At 38.2% G+C, this 16,872-nt stretch overlaps 1 protein-coding gene and 1 long non-coding RNA gene across 2 annotated transcripts in view; both read right to left on the bottom strand.

Moving 5' to 3' along the window:
• The window catches only part of LOC142604867 (uncharacterized), a 293,244-nt gene that overhangs the window by 182,796 nt on the left and 93,576 nt on the right, over nucleotides 1-16,872 (bottom strand). The window lies entirely within an intron of this gene.
• The window catches only part of SEMA3C (semaphorin 3C), a 127,916-nt gene that overhangs the window by 34,374 nt on the left and 76,670 nt on the right, over nucleotides 1-16,872 (bottom strand). The window contains exons 5-9 of the mRNA XM_075773646.1: nucleotides 12,860-12,979; nucleotides 9,022-9,112; nucleotides 5,046-5,165; nucleotides 2,936-3,078; nucleotides 811-925 (exon numbers count right to left, since the gene is read on the bottom strand). Of these exons, the coding sequence (XP_075629761.1) occupies nucleotides 811-925; nucleotides 2,936-3,078; nucleotides 5,046-5,165; nucleotides 9,022-9,112; nucleotides 12,860-12,979 (589 nt within the window). The remainder of the gene's footprint in view (nucleotides 1-810; nucleotides 926-2,935; nucleotides 3,079-5,045; nucleotides 5,166-9,021; nucleotides 9,113-12,859; nucleotides 12,980-16,872) is intronic.

Below are 16,872 nucleotides of genomic sequence, written 5' to 3'. Positions count from 1 at the left end.
ACAATGGAGAGGTCAGGATCAGATGCAGCCTCAGTGTGGGGCTCATTAGCTATTTATATTATTCGTATTTATATCTCTACTAATACACATACCAAATCTTCCAATTCCTGAATTTAGTGCTATGACTTTGTACATCACAGCTGTTGATAATATAGAATTTGAAACTTTCTGATAATGCTGTTTGGCACTTAACTATCAAGATATTCATCTATTAATTTCTTATTGAAAGGAAACCTCTGTGACTGCTGTATAGATTATTCACTGAGTATTTGCAGTGTTTCATATGTTGAACTGAAAATCTAAGTGCCTGAATGGATCCTGAGAAATTATATTTATTCATAGTATTATTGCTGGTGCCAGTAACAGGATTTATTGGTATTATCTTGATCAGATTGAGGCCTCTACCCAGTGATCAAAAAAGAAAAACTGTATTACAAAAAAGCTGTATGTTACACAGCTTCAGAGATGTATGTTATAAAAACCTCTTTCATAATCCTAACTAGGAGCAAAACAACAATAGACTTCAGTTACATATTTCATCACAACTGTTAATTCTTTACATATATGATTCCTTTACATAGTCAAGATTAATTACCTTTATTTCAAAGATAATGATAATTACTCAGAGAGATTTATGAAGAGTTTTTTCATTTCCTGTCATAAAACTGCAAAGGGAATTTTGTCATGAATTTCTGCAGGGCCAAGATTCCACTGTCAACAACTTGATTAAGAAGCTGAATGAACACCAATAATTAAATATGCACAGGGTGCAGGATTTAGATAAAACTTAAGGGATTTTTCTTGCCATACCTAACTCATCAAAGTACGTTTCTGTTCCATCTTCATCCATTACTGAGCACACAAGTCTTGCTTTCAAGAACGTTGTCCACTTGTTCACGAGACTACGCTGACCACCCGTGTCATTCTGAAAAGGAATATTATTTTCAGAAAAAAATACAACACAGTTAACATTTTACTGGGCTTTCCCACATTTTCCTCAGGTTAATTTGACTCATCACCTAGACAATTATGCTGGTAAATTCAATATACAAAACAGATAAGCCTAAACCAAATCTCCTCATCTAAACACTCCAGATACAGGAAAAACAGGAACTTGTTTTCTGAGCAGAGTCTCTGTGCTGGGCTAGCAGGCATGGGAGGGTTGTGCCGTAGAACTTGTGCAGCAGCAGTGTGTGTGGGTATGATTGGAAAGGACTGTAGAGGTCTCTGTCACTCACTGACACATGGAGAAGTCCATGCTACCTCCAAAAGGTCTAATAGTCCTACAGAGCGATGACTTAATAAGCCGAGCTAGCCCATGAGGCTGATGCTCTGAACTACATTCAGAAATGATGGCTAGCATGGGTCAAGCTAGTTTTGCACCATTGCAAGTCCTGCTAGTTTGTTCCAGGGCTGGCTTGATCACAACTCACTCAAGGATCTTTCCATCTCTCTCCAGTGCAAGGTGGAAACTGGAACTGCTAAACCAGCTGGTGCAGCACAGAGGTGATAGCTCTTGGCTCGCTCTGCTGGTGAACACTTTATCTAAGAGCAGCATCTTCCAAACTGCATAGCACGATGTCACCCAAGGAAAGGGAAAAAGGAAATGTAGAAACTAGGAAAATGTGACTTCAATGAAATGCTGTGCATGTTTCACTGGTTCTCCTGGACCTGGTAATCTGACTTTTTGGGTGACTCACAAGGAGTCTTTTGGGGGGGGTCTTTCTTGGCACCATTGTATTAATATATTTGGCCAGTCTCAAAGGTGTTGATGTATGAATATGATGGCATACAAATATACCAATATGACTAGCTCAGATTTATTTTCATTAGCTTTGGGATTCTGCCACTGAATTCAGTGTAAGTCTGAACAGGCTGAGGCCTTTCAGAAATCATCTGGGCTTCATTATAACAGTAACAATAACAAACACAGCTATAATTGTGTGAAATGTCGTCTTGCAAAATACCCAAAAAGGCCTTTGGGCACCTTCAGAAAAATATAGAAAATGGAGATTATAAAAGAGATCACATGCCTCATCCTATAGCCAGAGAAGGAGTTTAACACAGTCCCAAACACGCCCTCACACTCATGCACAACAACATTGCAAAGCACCAAATTCTAAAGAAGACTTAGATTAAAGACAGGGAATACACAAACGCTCACAATTAGCTTCCTGAGCCTTTCCAGAAGAAAGAATGAAAAGGTTAGCAGTTATTACGCATTTATAATTTTTCTCTCACTAACAAAAATCCATTTCCCCAGAGACATTAATAGCTGCTTCAATCATTTTTCATCTACAGTTGATTACAGGTAGGAAAAAGGAAATAGAGACAATGAGGAGCACTGTGATCGTAAATTAATTACTGCACAGGAATAGCCTGAATTTAATTTTCCTGTGCTCATTTTTAAAGTTAGGCTCACACATACATCAATGCAAAAATTCAGAAAGGACAGATACTGTAAAAATTAAAACAATATTTGAAAGTTAAATCAACCCATTTAAAAGCTTGGTTCTGATAGTTCCAATGTGTTTCAAAGATTTTGAGTGTGTTTGCGCGCGCGTGCGCGCGTGTGTGTGTGTGAAAGACTTCACTGTCTTATACATCAGTTTTTCTAAGCAAAGAATGTACCTCATTTGTGCAAAGAAGAGCAAGTTTGGAAATTCAACACTGGTAACTCTTCTGACTCGGATAAATACACAAATCCCTGAATCTCTACATTTCCATATCATTATAGGTATAGCCAGATACACATAACATGTTCAGACCCTAACTGTGTGTTCAGTAACAGCTCTTCTTTATTATGAATGTAGATGCTGAAATGGGAAATCTGTTTTGAATATAAATCAAAGGCTTTTCAATCATTTAGTCCTTTAGCTTATCATGTCACACTAGCAGCTTGACCCAACAACCTGGCAAACAAAATAGTTCTTACTGGGCATATTCTTGCGATCATGGAATGAACTTGCTTTGTGCTGCCGCTGTTGTCTGTGAGTCTCTCTTTGAAGAAGAAGTAGATTTTGGCATCGTTGGGGTCAGTGCCATCAGGGATAACATGAGCATCCACAAAAATAGGCTCTGAAATGAAACAGTATAACAAAAAGATGAAACCAAAAGATGTATCAGTATAAGCAATTAATGACTTGACGGTTCCTGACTGCTTCAAGGAAATGCTATATAATGCATACAGAGGTACTGCTGTGGCAGGTTAAGCTATATGGTCTAGCCTCATGTCTGTATATACCAGATATCACCAGGTAAATGGCTTCTTGCTGGCAGCCTTAAGTTTCTGAATCCTCATATTTTATCCCACAGCAGATTTTTAGAAAAGTGATTAAAATGCAGAAGCAGTAGTATTAGATTACTGCAGAGATTCAAACACTTGGAGGAAGAAGAGGGAAGAATCAGTGTGTTATCAGAGGCACTTAAGGAAAGACTCATTGAGGCAAAACATAAAAGTAAGCTGTTGAAAGCCTCATTAGGAAAAGAACAAAAAAGGTACATAAATAAGAGAGGAAAATAACTCATGGAACATGGAAAAAGAAAGCGGGATATGCAAATGCTTGAACAGCTTTTGAGTTCATATCAGAGGCTGATAAACATAACCAAGCGTACGTGCAAAACACTGCAAAGGAGCACTAGAGAGAAAGCAAAATAACTTATATCCTTAACAGAAAATACATAAGGGACAGTGGAGGGGTCCTCAGAAGACTTTCTCCTTCGTCTGAAGGAAGAAGCGGACCCTCTTCCTGCATGATGGGTATATCTTTTCAATCATCAGGCAAGATTGCTTGATCAGTTGAAATCCAGTACAAATCTTGAAACAATCCGATATGAAGGTTGGATCTCTGACAGAAAACTCACTTTAGACTGCAGCATTTTTCTATTCACAAGAGCCCATTCTCAATTAATATAACGTGTGTCATGACTGGCGCTAAAAGAACATGGAAATAAATTGTGCTTGTCAGGTAACTGTTCTGAGCATATGTAACAGGTAGATTTTCCAGAAATTAGGCATTTTAATGGTTCTCTTTCCCTAATTCACTTTAGAGTGCATACTTCAGGATGTGCAGATACATGTAAGAATGTATACCAAACAAAAGAAAAATGTAGAAAGCAGACATAGTTTCCCATAGTGGACTGAATTTATTCCGATTGCAATCCCGTGATTCCACTGTAGTCCCAGCCACACAGGAGTAACAAGAGTCATCATACAAACAGTCAAGACAAAAGCACCGTAACTTTACTTCAACAGACCTGAAGGCTTTTTTAAATTGGAACTGCTATGTTATTTGCTCTATAACCTTTGACATCTATCTCTGCTCAGAGGGTTGACCACCATTTCAATTCAAAATAGATTAATTAGAAGGAGTCTTCTTATCAGTAAAGTCAGGGAGAATTTTCACATTTGTTTCAGTGAAGGCAAGAGTTAAGGCACTCAGAAATTAGTTTTCCTACTGTGTTTTGATAATCAATTTCTTACCACTGAAATAAATGGCAATAATTGTCATTGACTTCTCTGACAATAGGACTCTCTTCTGCACACATTTTGAATGCAAGTGGTGGTGAATCTTCTGTATGGAGGTGGTGGTGAATCTTCTGTACAGAGGCGGATCAGCCTGAATTAAGTGAAGTTGGTAATTCATTAGAAAAAAACTTGGAATCATGCACTCTACGGCGATGTCTGACGCACTAGAGGTGGAGAAGGCACTTCCCGAGAAGTCAGATTGCCTGACCACTTGCCATTTGAAAGGTTTTCATACACTTTCCCTGGAGCAGTTTGGTTCAGCCTTAATGCAACAAAGGCCATCAGGTGGGGTGGCCTAAGAGGTCGGCTCATGCGTTGAACTCTTCATATCTGTGCATTGTCTACAATATGTATTTACACACATTTCTTCATGGTTCAACTTCATGAATTAAATTCAGAGAAAAGCTCTTTAAAAGACAAGCTTTTTTTTTTTTTCCTAAAAAACCAAACCAAACCAAACCAAAGCAGAATCTCTGTGAAACCCATTAAAAGCTCTGGTAAAACAAAGGCATCTCACCACTCAGCCACTTGGAGTTGTGCTGGTCGGTTCGCACTGCATTCCTCCTGGTCAGACTCCGAAAAATGGCCGCATCCGTCCCCATGAAATCAATATACATTCCTGAAAAAAGCTCTTCATCTGCAAAGAATTGAAATGGAGGGGAAAAAGCAAATGCGTTGTTATGGCTTCTGGGAAATTTGTATTTACTGATCTATTTTTATTTTAAACTCGTCAGCTCTTTATTTACACAGGAGTTTATACAGCTAAATATTGGGTCATGGGAATGGGGTTTCCCTCTGATTTACAAAGATACAATCTAGAATGCATGCGAATCATCAGATTTTTCTTAAAGACTTTAGGGAACTGCATAATTACATGCAACAGCAGAACTGCCTAAGTGGTGAACCATTCTTTGATATGAAGTTTAGATGCTCAACTTTCACTGCTGAGGATCACTGGAAAATCAGGCTAGAGTTATCAAAAAGAATCACGTTCAATTTTTTAAGTACATACTTCAAAAAGCTTGTTTTTGTTACGATAGTAGACAAAATGACTGGGCTGAATTTATTGCTGGTGTAAACTGGCACAACATCTGTTGCAGTGAATGGATCGGTGCCAGTTTTTACCAACACTATTGTCAGGGCTGCCCCAGGCATCCTCAAGCTGACTTCAGTATTGCAGAGGCCAGACAATCATATTATTGAACTTTATGCAGAGTAATACGGAGCAGCAATTGTCCCCTTTTATGTACTTGATTCTAAGTATAGGGTCAGTATGCTTGAACGCAACTCTTACATTAATGCAACTACAACCTTCCGCTCCCTGTGCAGGGCTGAAAACTCAGTCCATCAGTCAGGACGTATATCTGTGTTTGTGTGAGTCTGTGTGTGTGCACAAATATACGTATATATAATTACAATTCTAATTACATATACTATCATTTTCTACTCCGTGAATAACCAAGCAATTTCCACTGACTAATGACAATGAAACCCCAGAGTAGAAAACAGTAGCTAAAATAAACTCTAACTCTCAGAGTGGGAGTGGCGGCTGAATACATTCCAGTACAGCTGGGTCCTCTGATTGATGTTTTTGTCTGAATTCCTGGACTACCCAGAGAGTGTGGTCAAGCTGGCAAGAGTCACTGGTTCAGAAGTGCTTGAGGCTATTTTTATGCTGTGTGTGTGCGTATGTGGGCATCAATATGGAAGACTATTGGCTCATGAGAGAATTAAAACTCTGGAGATTTTGTTTTTCTGCTGCTGGCTAGAGCCTGAACTGAACCCCTGCAGAGCAGCCAGCAGCCACTCTTGTGCTCTCGTCTCTCCCAGTGATGACAAGATTCATAAACAGGGGATTTAAACAAGGCGTTCGCTGCACGTTTGTGAAGCATTTACTTCCTGAGCATGTATTGACAGAATGATGTTAGATCTATACTGATTTATAACTGATTTTGTATATTTATTTGCCTCATTGCCTCAATCCATCAGAGCTTTATTCTTATGATATAAATTGGCCAAAGGAGATCAGACTTATGGTTCTCACTAAATGTTATGCATAGTCCTATGCATGCACACATACACACACACTTTAAAATAGTAATTTTAATCCTATTACATATCAACACTATTAGTTATGTCTTAAGCATTCCTAGCGTCTGCTTGCTAATCATGTTTCAGCTGATATCCGAGAGCTCCACTTCCTTTTGGTTAAATTCTGAAATTCCACACAGCACTTGGTCTGCACAGCACAACTAGTTGACACTACTTCTTTTTGTTACTGGGGAGAATTACTGAATTGATGAGGTATGTCTGCTTTTATAAATATCTCAGAGTCTTGGTGGGGAGAGAGACACGCATCCTGCACACTAGTTATGCCAAGCTTCTTCAAAGGACATTTTTCATTGCTTCGATGCAAAAGTGTCTTTGTACAATGGCAAATTGTACCAAGTTCAATTTTGTTTTTACAGCAGCACTTTTCTGTGAAGGGTGAATCAGCTTTCCTGCTGTATTCTAGGCTGGTGATGCCCAAAATTGTCAAAAAATTGCAGCTATATTTAAAAATGGTTCTTTTGTTGTGGAAGAGTTACCCAGTCTGGCAGTACTTCCCATCTTCTGAAGTGAGAGGAAGGAATTTCTCCTGCAGAAGAATGCTCAAAGGAGAGTCCAGTACAAGGGCTCAGTCCTTGCATTTTAACTCAAGCTGTGATTTACAAAATTTTCCCTTTTCCGGCATGGATATTGAAGTTAAATTCATTCAAGCTTAATTTTTTTTAAGTGACTGGACTTTGTAGTAACAGGCAGAAAGTATAAAACTCAATCTGTGGGACTCTTTTGAAAAATAATGTGACCTTTGTGGAATAATTTAAACTTTGTAGATGAATTATGTCATAAAAGATTAGTCAAACACTAGGGAAGGTCGCTTCAGTCACATAACTGAGAGATCAAGGAAGATAACATAAAGTCTTCTAAGATGAACAAAGCTGCCATAGATTGATTGTAGAAAAAAAAAATCAGCTTACTGTATATACAGTAATTCAGAAACTATGTACTTCAATGCTGTTTCATAAAATCCAGAAGGAACAAGGAAAGAAAACTTTATTTTTAAATGCTGGTTGATTCACTTAATAATGCCAGAACAGCAATGAGTAGCAGTGGATTAATCCATCACTGACGTTGAACAAACATTTTCTTTACGCAGTGAGTGTCTGTAAACACTGACCATAGATCACTGAGGAGATAAAGACAGAAGTGCAGCCGAGGTTTGGAGAGGTATTTACATTGCATTTATGTGTCTTCTAAAGGTGCTACCTCTGTGAATGAAATTACTTGTCCTTTGTACTAAATATATTCACAATTAGGAATTTAAAAAAAAAAAAAAGTTTATATTTTGAACAGACCATATAGGATAGACTATATGACATTTCCCTTAAGCTCCATGAGACTCAAACTTTAGAGGAAATATCTGGCATAACATGTAATTGCCATTGATTTCAGTGGAACCTGAATGGCAGAAACACTGCACATTGTTCCCTTGCAAACCTTGGGTGAAATACGCAGTACGTGTGTGCACTAAGTTTCAGTTGCTCAGAAAGCCTGAAAAATCTGTGCAACTGCTGTTCCCTTCACAACCAAAAATATAGCAAGGAGTAGGCACATGTTGAAAAACTGAGGCTGTGGCACTAGAAGTCTGTGAACATGCTGCCAGCGTGAAAGGTTGGGTTACACCTAGTATATAATGTGTCTCCTGGTTGGGAAAAATAAATAAAATTCTTTTACTCATGACTTAGGTTGCACAAAGCGTATGCCCCCTTTGAATTTTCAGTTAGGTGTGCAATAGGCACTGCAGTAATTCTTTGCATGGGGTATATCTCACAGTCACTGAGTACAGTCGCCACCAATTCATGAGAATATTTGAGGTGTGTCAGTTGTATCACTTCCTGGCCTTTCAAATGGAAGAAAATTGTAAAATTGCTTGGGTATAAAGCCAACTGAAGAATGAAGAGTCTTGCAATAGCTGGTGGGCTCTACAGCAGAGATGACAACAAAAATGAAATTCAAAGTAACTAAAGTCTTCAGGCTTTCTTTCCCTGGGTACTCTGAGGTTTTACAAATAATTAAATGAGACACAAGTGCTGTCTAGGATGAACAAGGTCAGAAACTGTTCAAACATAAAATGCTAGACAGGGTAATGTAAAGTTGAAACTAAGCCTGGGAAAAAATGTGTAAGCTGGAAAAGGGACAACTTTTTGTTTTCTGTTTCTCTCTCCCCCTTTCAACAACTTATTTCTGCATTTCATTTGTACACCCACCTTCAGGTTCATGTAAACCTTGAGACACGGATGGACCCAACCCTTGTGCCCATCAGCCAGACACGAGGTACTGCTCCTTGGAGGCTGAATTCTGTGCCCAGCTCGTTTCAGGCATCCCGTCAATCCACACCACGCGTGACCATACAGGTTTAGAACTCAGCAACTTGGAGTAACTTTACTTACTGATCATAACAGACACTGTGTTCACATTGGGGTTGAAAGAGCAGCGTCCCTTTCCTGATTCACACTTGGAGTCGATCTTGAAGATTTGTTCCTGCAACGTAGATTCGTGTGTCACTTCTCATTTCAGAAACCAGCAGACATAAAGTGATTTTTATGCTTGGCTGTTTCCAGCATTAACAATGCTCAGCACTGCTGGGCACTTTTGCTGTACTATCAGCAGTTTAGCTTTCCTATTCAGAATTTCATCATCTTTTTAGACATTGGTACCCAGTTATTTTCAAGACTCTTGTTATAAATTCAAGGATTTTTCCCTCTAGCTCAGTTATGCTTTGGAGAAGTTGACTGATCTCTGCAATAACATCTGTGGAGATGATTACTTCTGTGTTTTTGAAATTTTTTATCATTTATTTGCTGAATACATGGTGATATTTATACTAGTCTAGGACTTCATAATAAAGCTACTAGAACAATAATACGTATTAAATAAAAATCTTTTATGACAACTGTCATTTGGTGATAGTATGAATCATTTGCTCTTTACTGAGCTATCAGACCTCCAAAAATCCCCTAAATCATACTTATTTTCTTCAATACCATCTCTTGGATTATGTGTATAGCTCCAGTTCTATAGTGGTAGATAATTTATCAATATTTCTTGTCATAGCCTGAAATCTTTTGGAAATTTTTTGCTGTTTAGGAATCTTGGTACAGGTAATTGTCTATATTTTATGTGATTTACAAATAGGAAATATACCTTTGAGAAAGTAGAAGCAACCTGGACTGCAGCTTGAAATACAAACAGTCTGAATACCTTTAGAAAATTCACCCATCTCAGCACACCACTTCTTGGTTCCCAGCAATACTGAAAAGCACAGTGTGCTGAGCAAGAAGGGACTCGGGTCCAAGCCCGTTCCTTAAAAACTGCAGTCAGTAATGGCAGGGACATTGATCCATAGCACATGGACTCACACAGCACTGTGTACCAAACAAACAACTTATTCCTAGGCTACTCGAACAAACTTCTAATCTTTAATAAAAGGCCAAAAGGCAATTGCAAGGAAAAAAACACCCAAACTTAAAACATTTCTGTTTCAAAAGAAAAAGGTAGCTGACAAAAATTCCAGAGAAAGGCTTCTGGGATGTAGATGCTAATGTATTAGTTATTTGACTAAGGGCAGCAAGTCTTTATATTCCCTTTAATAAGTAATGTAAATCAGAAGGGAATGCGGATGCTACACAGATCACTGCGTAGCCATTTGGCCACAGCGAATCGGAGACTCCACTAACCTGAAATGCTCAGCTACAGCAGGAAGTTTTCATATCCATTAGCCCCTATCTCTTTTCCCCCCTCTTCTGTTTTGCCTAGTTTAATTACAGAGATCTTATCTATTGTTTCAGTAATAAGCTCTCTAAACAATGTTAAAACATAAGTATGGAGTTTCTAATATGATCTTGGTTTTTGTTGTTGTTATTTTACTTCTAGATTAATATGCAGCTTGATGTTAATCCATACTTACTATACTATACCACTATTTACCATTTCAAAATGCCTATTACTGCACTATTAAACTAGCTCCAGGATTACACTTGATTTTCATATATATTAAACTACCTTTTAGTCTATAATTAATTCACATAGTGATTACATTTCCTTCTGTTTGCATTTACTTTGAAATTAGAATATATTTGGGTGACTAAGAGAGTCATTACCAAAGACCAAAGTACCAAGTGTGCCAAGCAAGAAAATTAATTATTTTTTAACCTCTGCTTCAGAGAAAAGGGCAACATTCTGCTTCATCAATAAAACCACCTTTTTTGTGAGATTATGTGGAATCCTGGAGACAAAAGAGCAAAACAGGCCCAGTTCTTATGATTGTTGGATATGACTCTTACTGTCAGGCTTCGTAGCTTCTAGAGAAAACCAGATGTGCTTTCTAAAATATCTATTTTGCACGTGCAAAACCAGCCTTCTGTGCATTGAAAACTGCACACTAAATTAAAAGTGAAATGATAAAAGGGAAAAAAATGAGTTCTAACTAGTCCCATCAGCACCACATAGTTCTGCATTCTGCTCTATTAATTAGTCATGCACTGATCTATGCAATGAGTTCAGAAGGAAATGCTTGGTTTTAAACTGTTATGCTATTGTTGGCCTGTACAGTAATGGCTTTGAGCATGCGATGCCTACAGTCAAGTGTCTGACAGACTCCAGACGTCTGAAACAGCAGTTTATTTAATCAATTGATCATAGGCCTGTAGCTATACAGACAGGCTAAGTGAATTCAGTTCTGCTCTTCCAAGACATGTATCTTTATTTTTAACTTAAGAAATTTAACGTTCTTGCATCATCTGAAGATGTCATTTCCCAAACTCCCCCTCCAACCCCCAACCTCATTTACAAAAAACCTAAAATAATGAGATTCAGAGTTCTCTGGGCTACGGTACTACTACTTAAGCTGATAAAGGAATATTGCATTAATTAGAAACAAATGCGATCACTTTCCATGTTTTAAATAATTTGTCAAGAAATAGGATAATGCTGAGGAAAGCTGACCTTGGTTTCAAAATACATCAAAATAAGTTAATACAGACTCCGTTAACTAGAAGGATGGATTTACTTATTCAGCTCTGATTGCTTGTGCTTTTAAATCCAGGCCTACGAACCTCTACTTTTAGATAATTCATTAGGACTGAAGGTGCTAATTCAGACTACGTACTCCGTCAAGGAGGCTCGAGCCAGGTAGGGATCTACCAAAAGTCACTGAGATCATCCCATGCAAACCTACCTGAAGAAACAATGATTAATCACCTCCCTGGCAACCCCTTCAGCAGTCTTGTGTCTTGGCCAGAATTCCCATCCCACTCCCAATGAAATCAGTGATGAATTTCCCAGTCTTTTCCCTAGGAGCCAGCCCAGCTTTCAAAGCTGCCCTTGCATGGCAAAACTCCAGGTAGCACGCTCTGATCTTCCTGCCCGACACATCTGCTTCCACATTGCACAGGAAAATACACTGCACACCTCTCTGCCTGCAGACATGAATCTGACTCAAAAGCTACTGAGGTGCTGGGTCTCGGTTAAGTGCTCTTCTTTCTCCTCTGGTTGCTTAATTTATTACCTATTACATTTGCACATAAACAAACATTTCACTTTCAAATCAGGAAACTTGGACAGTATACTTAGGAAACATCTGGTACTTTGTATATTGAAAATATACAGTGAAACTGAATATAGAAAAACTAGAGATCTACCTAGAGAAAATAAGATTTACACTCCGGAAGATCCCACAGTGATGAGGAAACTTACCAACTTCATCCCAGCACCTACTGGGGCAAAACTTGTGCAGTAGATGAAAGTTACTGGTACTGGCATTGCATCTAGTGGGTATTAACCAGAAGGCCAGCAAACCTTCACATACCTGAACAGTTGGCCCACTAAGAGCTTCTCCCAGGAATCAGTAACACATGGAAGTTATAAAGAGAGGACTGCATATTTTACTTTTTATCTAACTGGCTATTTTCTTTCAAGTATTTCCTGGCAATTTTTCCAACAAATAGTAGGAATGAATTCACCAGACAATGTCAAATAGAAAGTAGTATCAAATGTAGCCCAGCATTTGACATGACTGTGGAATTTTGGACAAATATCACATTTGAGGCACGGCTTTGCTTCTTGCTGGTAACAGGTCCGAAAGCTATGGATCTTTGTTCTTTTTCTATTTAACATGGGTGAAGGAACCTATATTTGGGTCATTGATTTCAGCATTTTCAGAATTTCGAGTTTTGCGCAGCACGTGTAAGATCCACCACAAAATGAGTGGAAAAAGGCAATGGGACTTACCTCGGACCTGCGCCCTCTGTTGACGTACACACACACGGGGCTGAAGGCGCCGCTGCCGCAGACATACAGGTGTGTGCGATTGTACGACTGTATCACACGCACAAAATTTCCACAGCCATGCTGCAGGGAATACAGAAAAAAATAATTTCACATTAACAAATGTTATTAGATGTTGGGAACTCTAGGTAATATACACAGGTTTTTTTTAGTAGTATCATGAAAACAGCTACTGACTTTGGTAACTCTCTGGATTTGAACAGCTGTAGACTTCTGTTTTCTTTTCATGCCATTTTGCCTAGTCTGGGAACTGGGCATTGATAGGACACTACAGAGCAGTTACAGAGTTGTGCATGTGACTTCCTCATTTCCACACAGCAATCTAATTTTCATCCACAGACTTCTCTATACTTTGCACAGGAAGAAGAAGGGCCTCTTCAGGAAAGCAAGAAATAACCTTATGAAGTTTCCTTAAGGATGCCTCCAAACCAGTCTCTTCCCCCTGCCCATTTTTTCATCACAGCTGCAGACAATTAAAAACTAAATTAAGCCCAAATCTCAGATCCCATTATTTGTGTAAACATTTTTTTTCCAAAACATTAAAAGTCTGAATAACACAAAACAAGTTTGCAGTAAATCGTTGCTTCATATTGAAGATCAATGGTAACATCTTTAAATCAGCATGAAAATTAAACCAGAATGTTAAGCGCCACACAGTTTCACACCATTGGGTTTACAGCCTTCTCCTTCCAGCATACCCCTTTCTTCTCTTGCTCTTTCCTTTTTTGACTATGATCAACTGTTAATGCACTTTAGGTTGAAAACAGATTTTCTTCTGAATATTTTTCTTACTGAGATCCCATAACTGCCTTCATATTCAATCATCCAAACTTTCACCAAAGACAGCGCGAATTGCATGTGTTTTGTGAGCACAGGATTGGAAACTGTGTCATCAGTCATCTTCATGAAAATCAGTGGAGTTAATCCTTGTCCAGCAGACTGCACAGTATATTTATATTTAAAGGCATTCACATTTTTGGTTCAGCAGTACCGTACTACAACATCTGAAAACTGGTGCATACTTGTAGGTAGTTTAAAGTTCATAGGAGGAATTTCTCTACAGGGAACACTGCGTGTCCTCAGTTAAGTATTAGCTCTAGCAATATCAGAAAAATCTTTTAACCCAGTCAAAATATATTGTTTCCCTAAAGATGAGGGCTATTCCTAAATGTTTCCATTCTCTCATATCTAGCTATCTCAGTTTGGCTCCAAGATGGCTTTAGTAATGTCTTGCTGTCAAAGGCAGGTTCTTCTCAGCAGTACTACCAGTCTGCATTATGGCTGTGGAAAGGGAAGAAGGACAGGTGAGGGTATACCACTAGCTTATATATGCCAGAGTGTAAACTGGTGCTTTCTTTTCTTGCTGTTTGTGGAAATTTTTTCTAGAAGATTCCTAGATAAAGGATTACATGCTGAGAAGTCTCAGAATGAGAGTCTTCAGGGATCAGTACCAGGAAACAATGTCTACATGAACAGTTCTGGTATGTGACACTTGCTATTCTGCTTCAGTACCGTGCCATGCGCTTTCCAAAGTGTCTATGGCAAGAACATAGGGGTGGTTAGAAAAACAGCTCTTGTCTTTGAGGACAGCCTTCTGCGATAACCATCTGACACATACCGTGTCTTCATGTCTCTTCACTGATGATTTACAGACAAGTAACACAAGCTGCCTCAATACCAACATTCTCATATTTTAGTGCTGTCCAGCAGGAAGACCATTTTATGGTCTTTTCTGAGCCTTTGCCCACCTCTCCAGTGTTGAAGCACTGGACAGGATTTGCAATTTGCTGTGTTATTAATCCGGGTACTGTACTGTGACTCCGCAACCCAACAAAGCAAGAAATTGTTATTTCAGAATATATTCTGTAGGACTGCCATTCAAGAGCACCTATGCTTTAGTTTATTTCTCTTTCCTTGGTATTGGAGTACTTTGTGCTTTTAAATCAGTGTGGTCTGAGGTGACATGAAATAGTCATCTTTAGGATGGATGTTTGTCAAAGACGGTGGCAAAGCTTGAGATATTCACATACTACCGGTGCTTCTCTTGGAGCCGATACCAAAGCTCACGCAGTAACAGCACCTGGGGAATCGTCTTACTGCAGACATCTGAAAGTCAGACATCTATGCCCGAGTAAATGGAGAGAAATAGATGTCATACTAATGTAAACATTCAAGTTACCCTGGTGAACATACTATTTAGAGGTGACAATTTCTTTTCAGTAAAGAAAAAGGCAGCCAAAGATGGCAAATTCAAACACCAATGTTTGTCTAATGGTAGGGCAAATGAACTCTCCCTGAATATCCTTGGAAAATAATTTGCTGATTGCATAAAGTCCTTTACTGGCTGCTCTAAGTCTATCTATTGCTCTTTTACCTTGTGATAATCAGTTCTCTGATAGGCCAAACATTATCACACCTTCACACACCCCCTCCTTTTTTTTTTTCCATTTGAAACTCTTAATTCTTCTGAATGCATTCTCTGCTTCTCCCATTATTATCAGGAATGAAATTCACAGGACTGCTATTAAAATCAAACTACAAATTTTAAGTTGCAAACAGTGATTTAGCATTGGGTTCTCTTTTTCTCATTATTTCAATGAGCTTTCAATAAGACACATTATTGATTTTAGTCAGAGCAGCAGCTGCTCTTCAGTACTTTTTTTTTTCCCCTCTTTTAAACCCTTGAGGACAAATACTAAGAAACTTAATGTAAACTTCTATTTTTGGAACTTAATTTTTCTTCTGCAATGGACAGCTGGGATTAAAAAAAATCAGTTAAAGTTGCTGCACATGGAAATTCTTAATTATGTTATAGGATATTAGCTGTACCCACAATTAAACTGTTGTAAAAACAGAAGTTCTGTCCAGAAATCTGTCCACTAATGCAGCAACATTTGGGTACGTCAATATGTTTAAAAGCTAGGGAAGTCTCACCACTAAATATTCAAGACTAAAAGTTCTCTGGAGAGTCCAGTCCTTCGTAGTGTCTTAGTTTTTTGCCCCACAGATCATATGTTTTGCATACTGCTTTCTGTTTAGAGTATCATCTATGTTTTTTCTATTTTTACCCTAGAAGAGTGTCGTCATATCTTGGAAACATGACTGAGAGTGAGATTTCAAAGAAAAGAAAATTCCTTAACCAGTCTATCACAGGTTGATGATGCAGTCAACATAGTCTATAACTAGGGTCAACATTAAACACCATTAATAAAACTATATGTTTTATTCTCACATTTAGTGAAACTTAACAGGCTACTAGCTGTAGAATTTACTGCATACTGCGGTAACCAGAACAATGTAGAAATGTGTAGAAACATAGGACAATCAGTAGGAAAATATTAGGTTTTCACTACCATACCTATCAGGAATGCAGATAAAAAGCAGATAAGCTGCCATACTGACCACAATATAGTTATTCATAAAGTCTCATTCTGTTGCTCTGCACCAATGTAGTGAGTCAGTCTCCACAGTTTTGAAAAAGCAATATTACAGCAACATTCCGGTAGACCAGCCTTCTGGTTTCCTTACATTTATCAGCATTTGCAAAAAATATATACATACATGTTTTCAAAATAAAGCCCACACATATTTTTCTTACAAAATGGACTCAGGTGAATTATTGTTAACATTGCAATAACTGAATTGCATGTCACCTGTAGGCCTAGTTAACAATACAAAATGTGTATGTAGCTAAAGATAATAGAAATATAAGGCATGATACAGAGACTTTTGAAATAAATAACAGGTTTTATACTAAATTCAGTGGACTTTTGCATTAATCCTATTGTTTCTGAAATTAAAAATTATATTTATATACACCTGCTTACGTCCTTCAATCACATCATTAATTATGATCCTAGATACACGCTGAGGAGTATGTTCCAAAGATGATTATACCTAATGTGAAGGCTTCTAATTTCATTAGGTTTTTTTTCTCAAATCAAAATATAAGCAAA

Source organism: Balearica regulorum, chromosome 1 (assembly GCF_011004875.1).
Source record: "Balearica regulorum gibbericeps isolate bBalReg1 chromosome 1, bBalReg1.pri, whole genome shotgun sequence".
Taxonomy (NCBI): domain Eukaryota; kingdom Metazoa; phylum Chordata; class Aves; order Gruiformes; family Gruidae; genus Balearica; species Balearica regulorum.
Note: the sequence above shows the minus strand (reverse complement) of the source record. Positions and strands in the feature narration are given on the sequence as shown.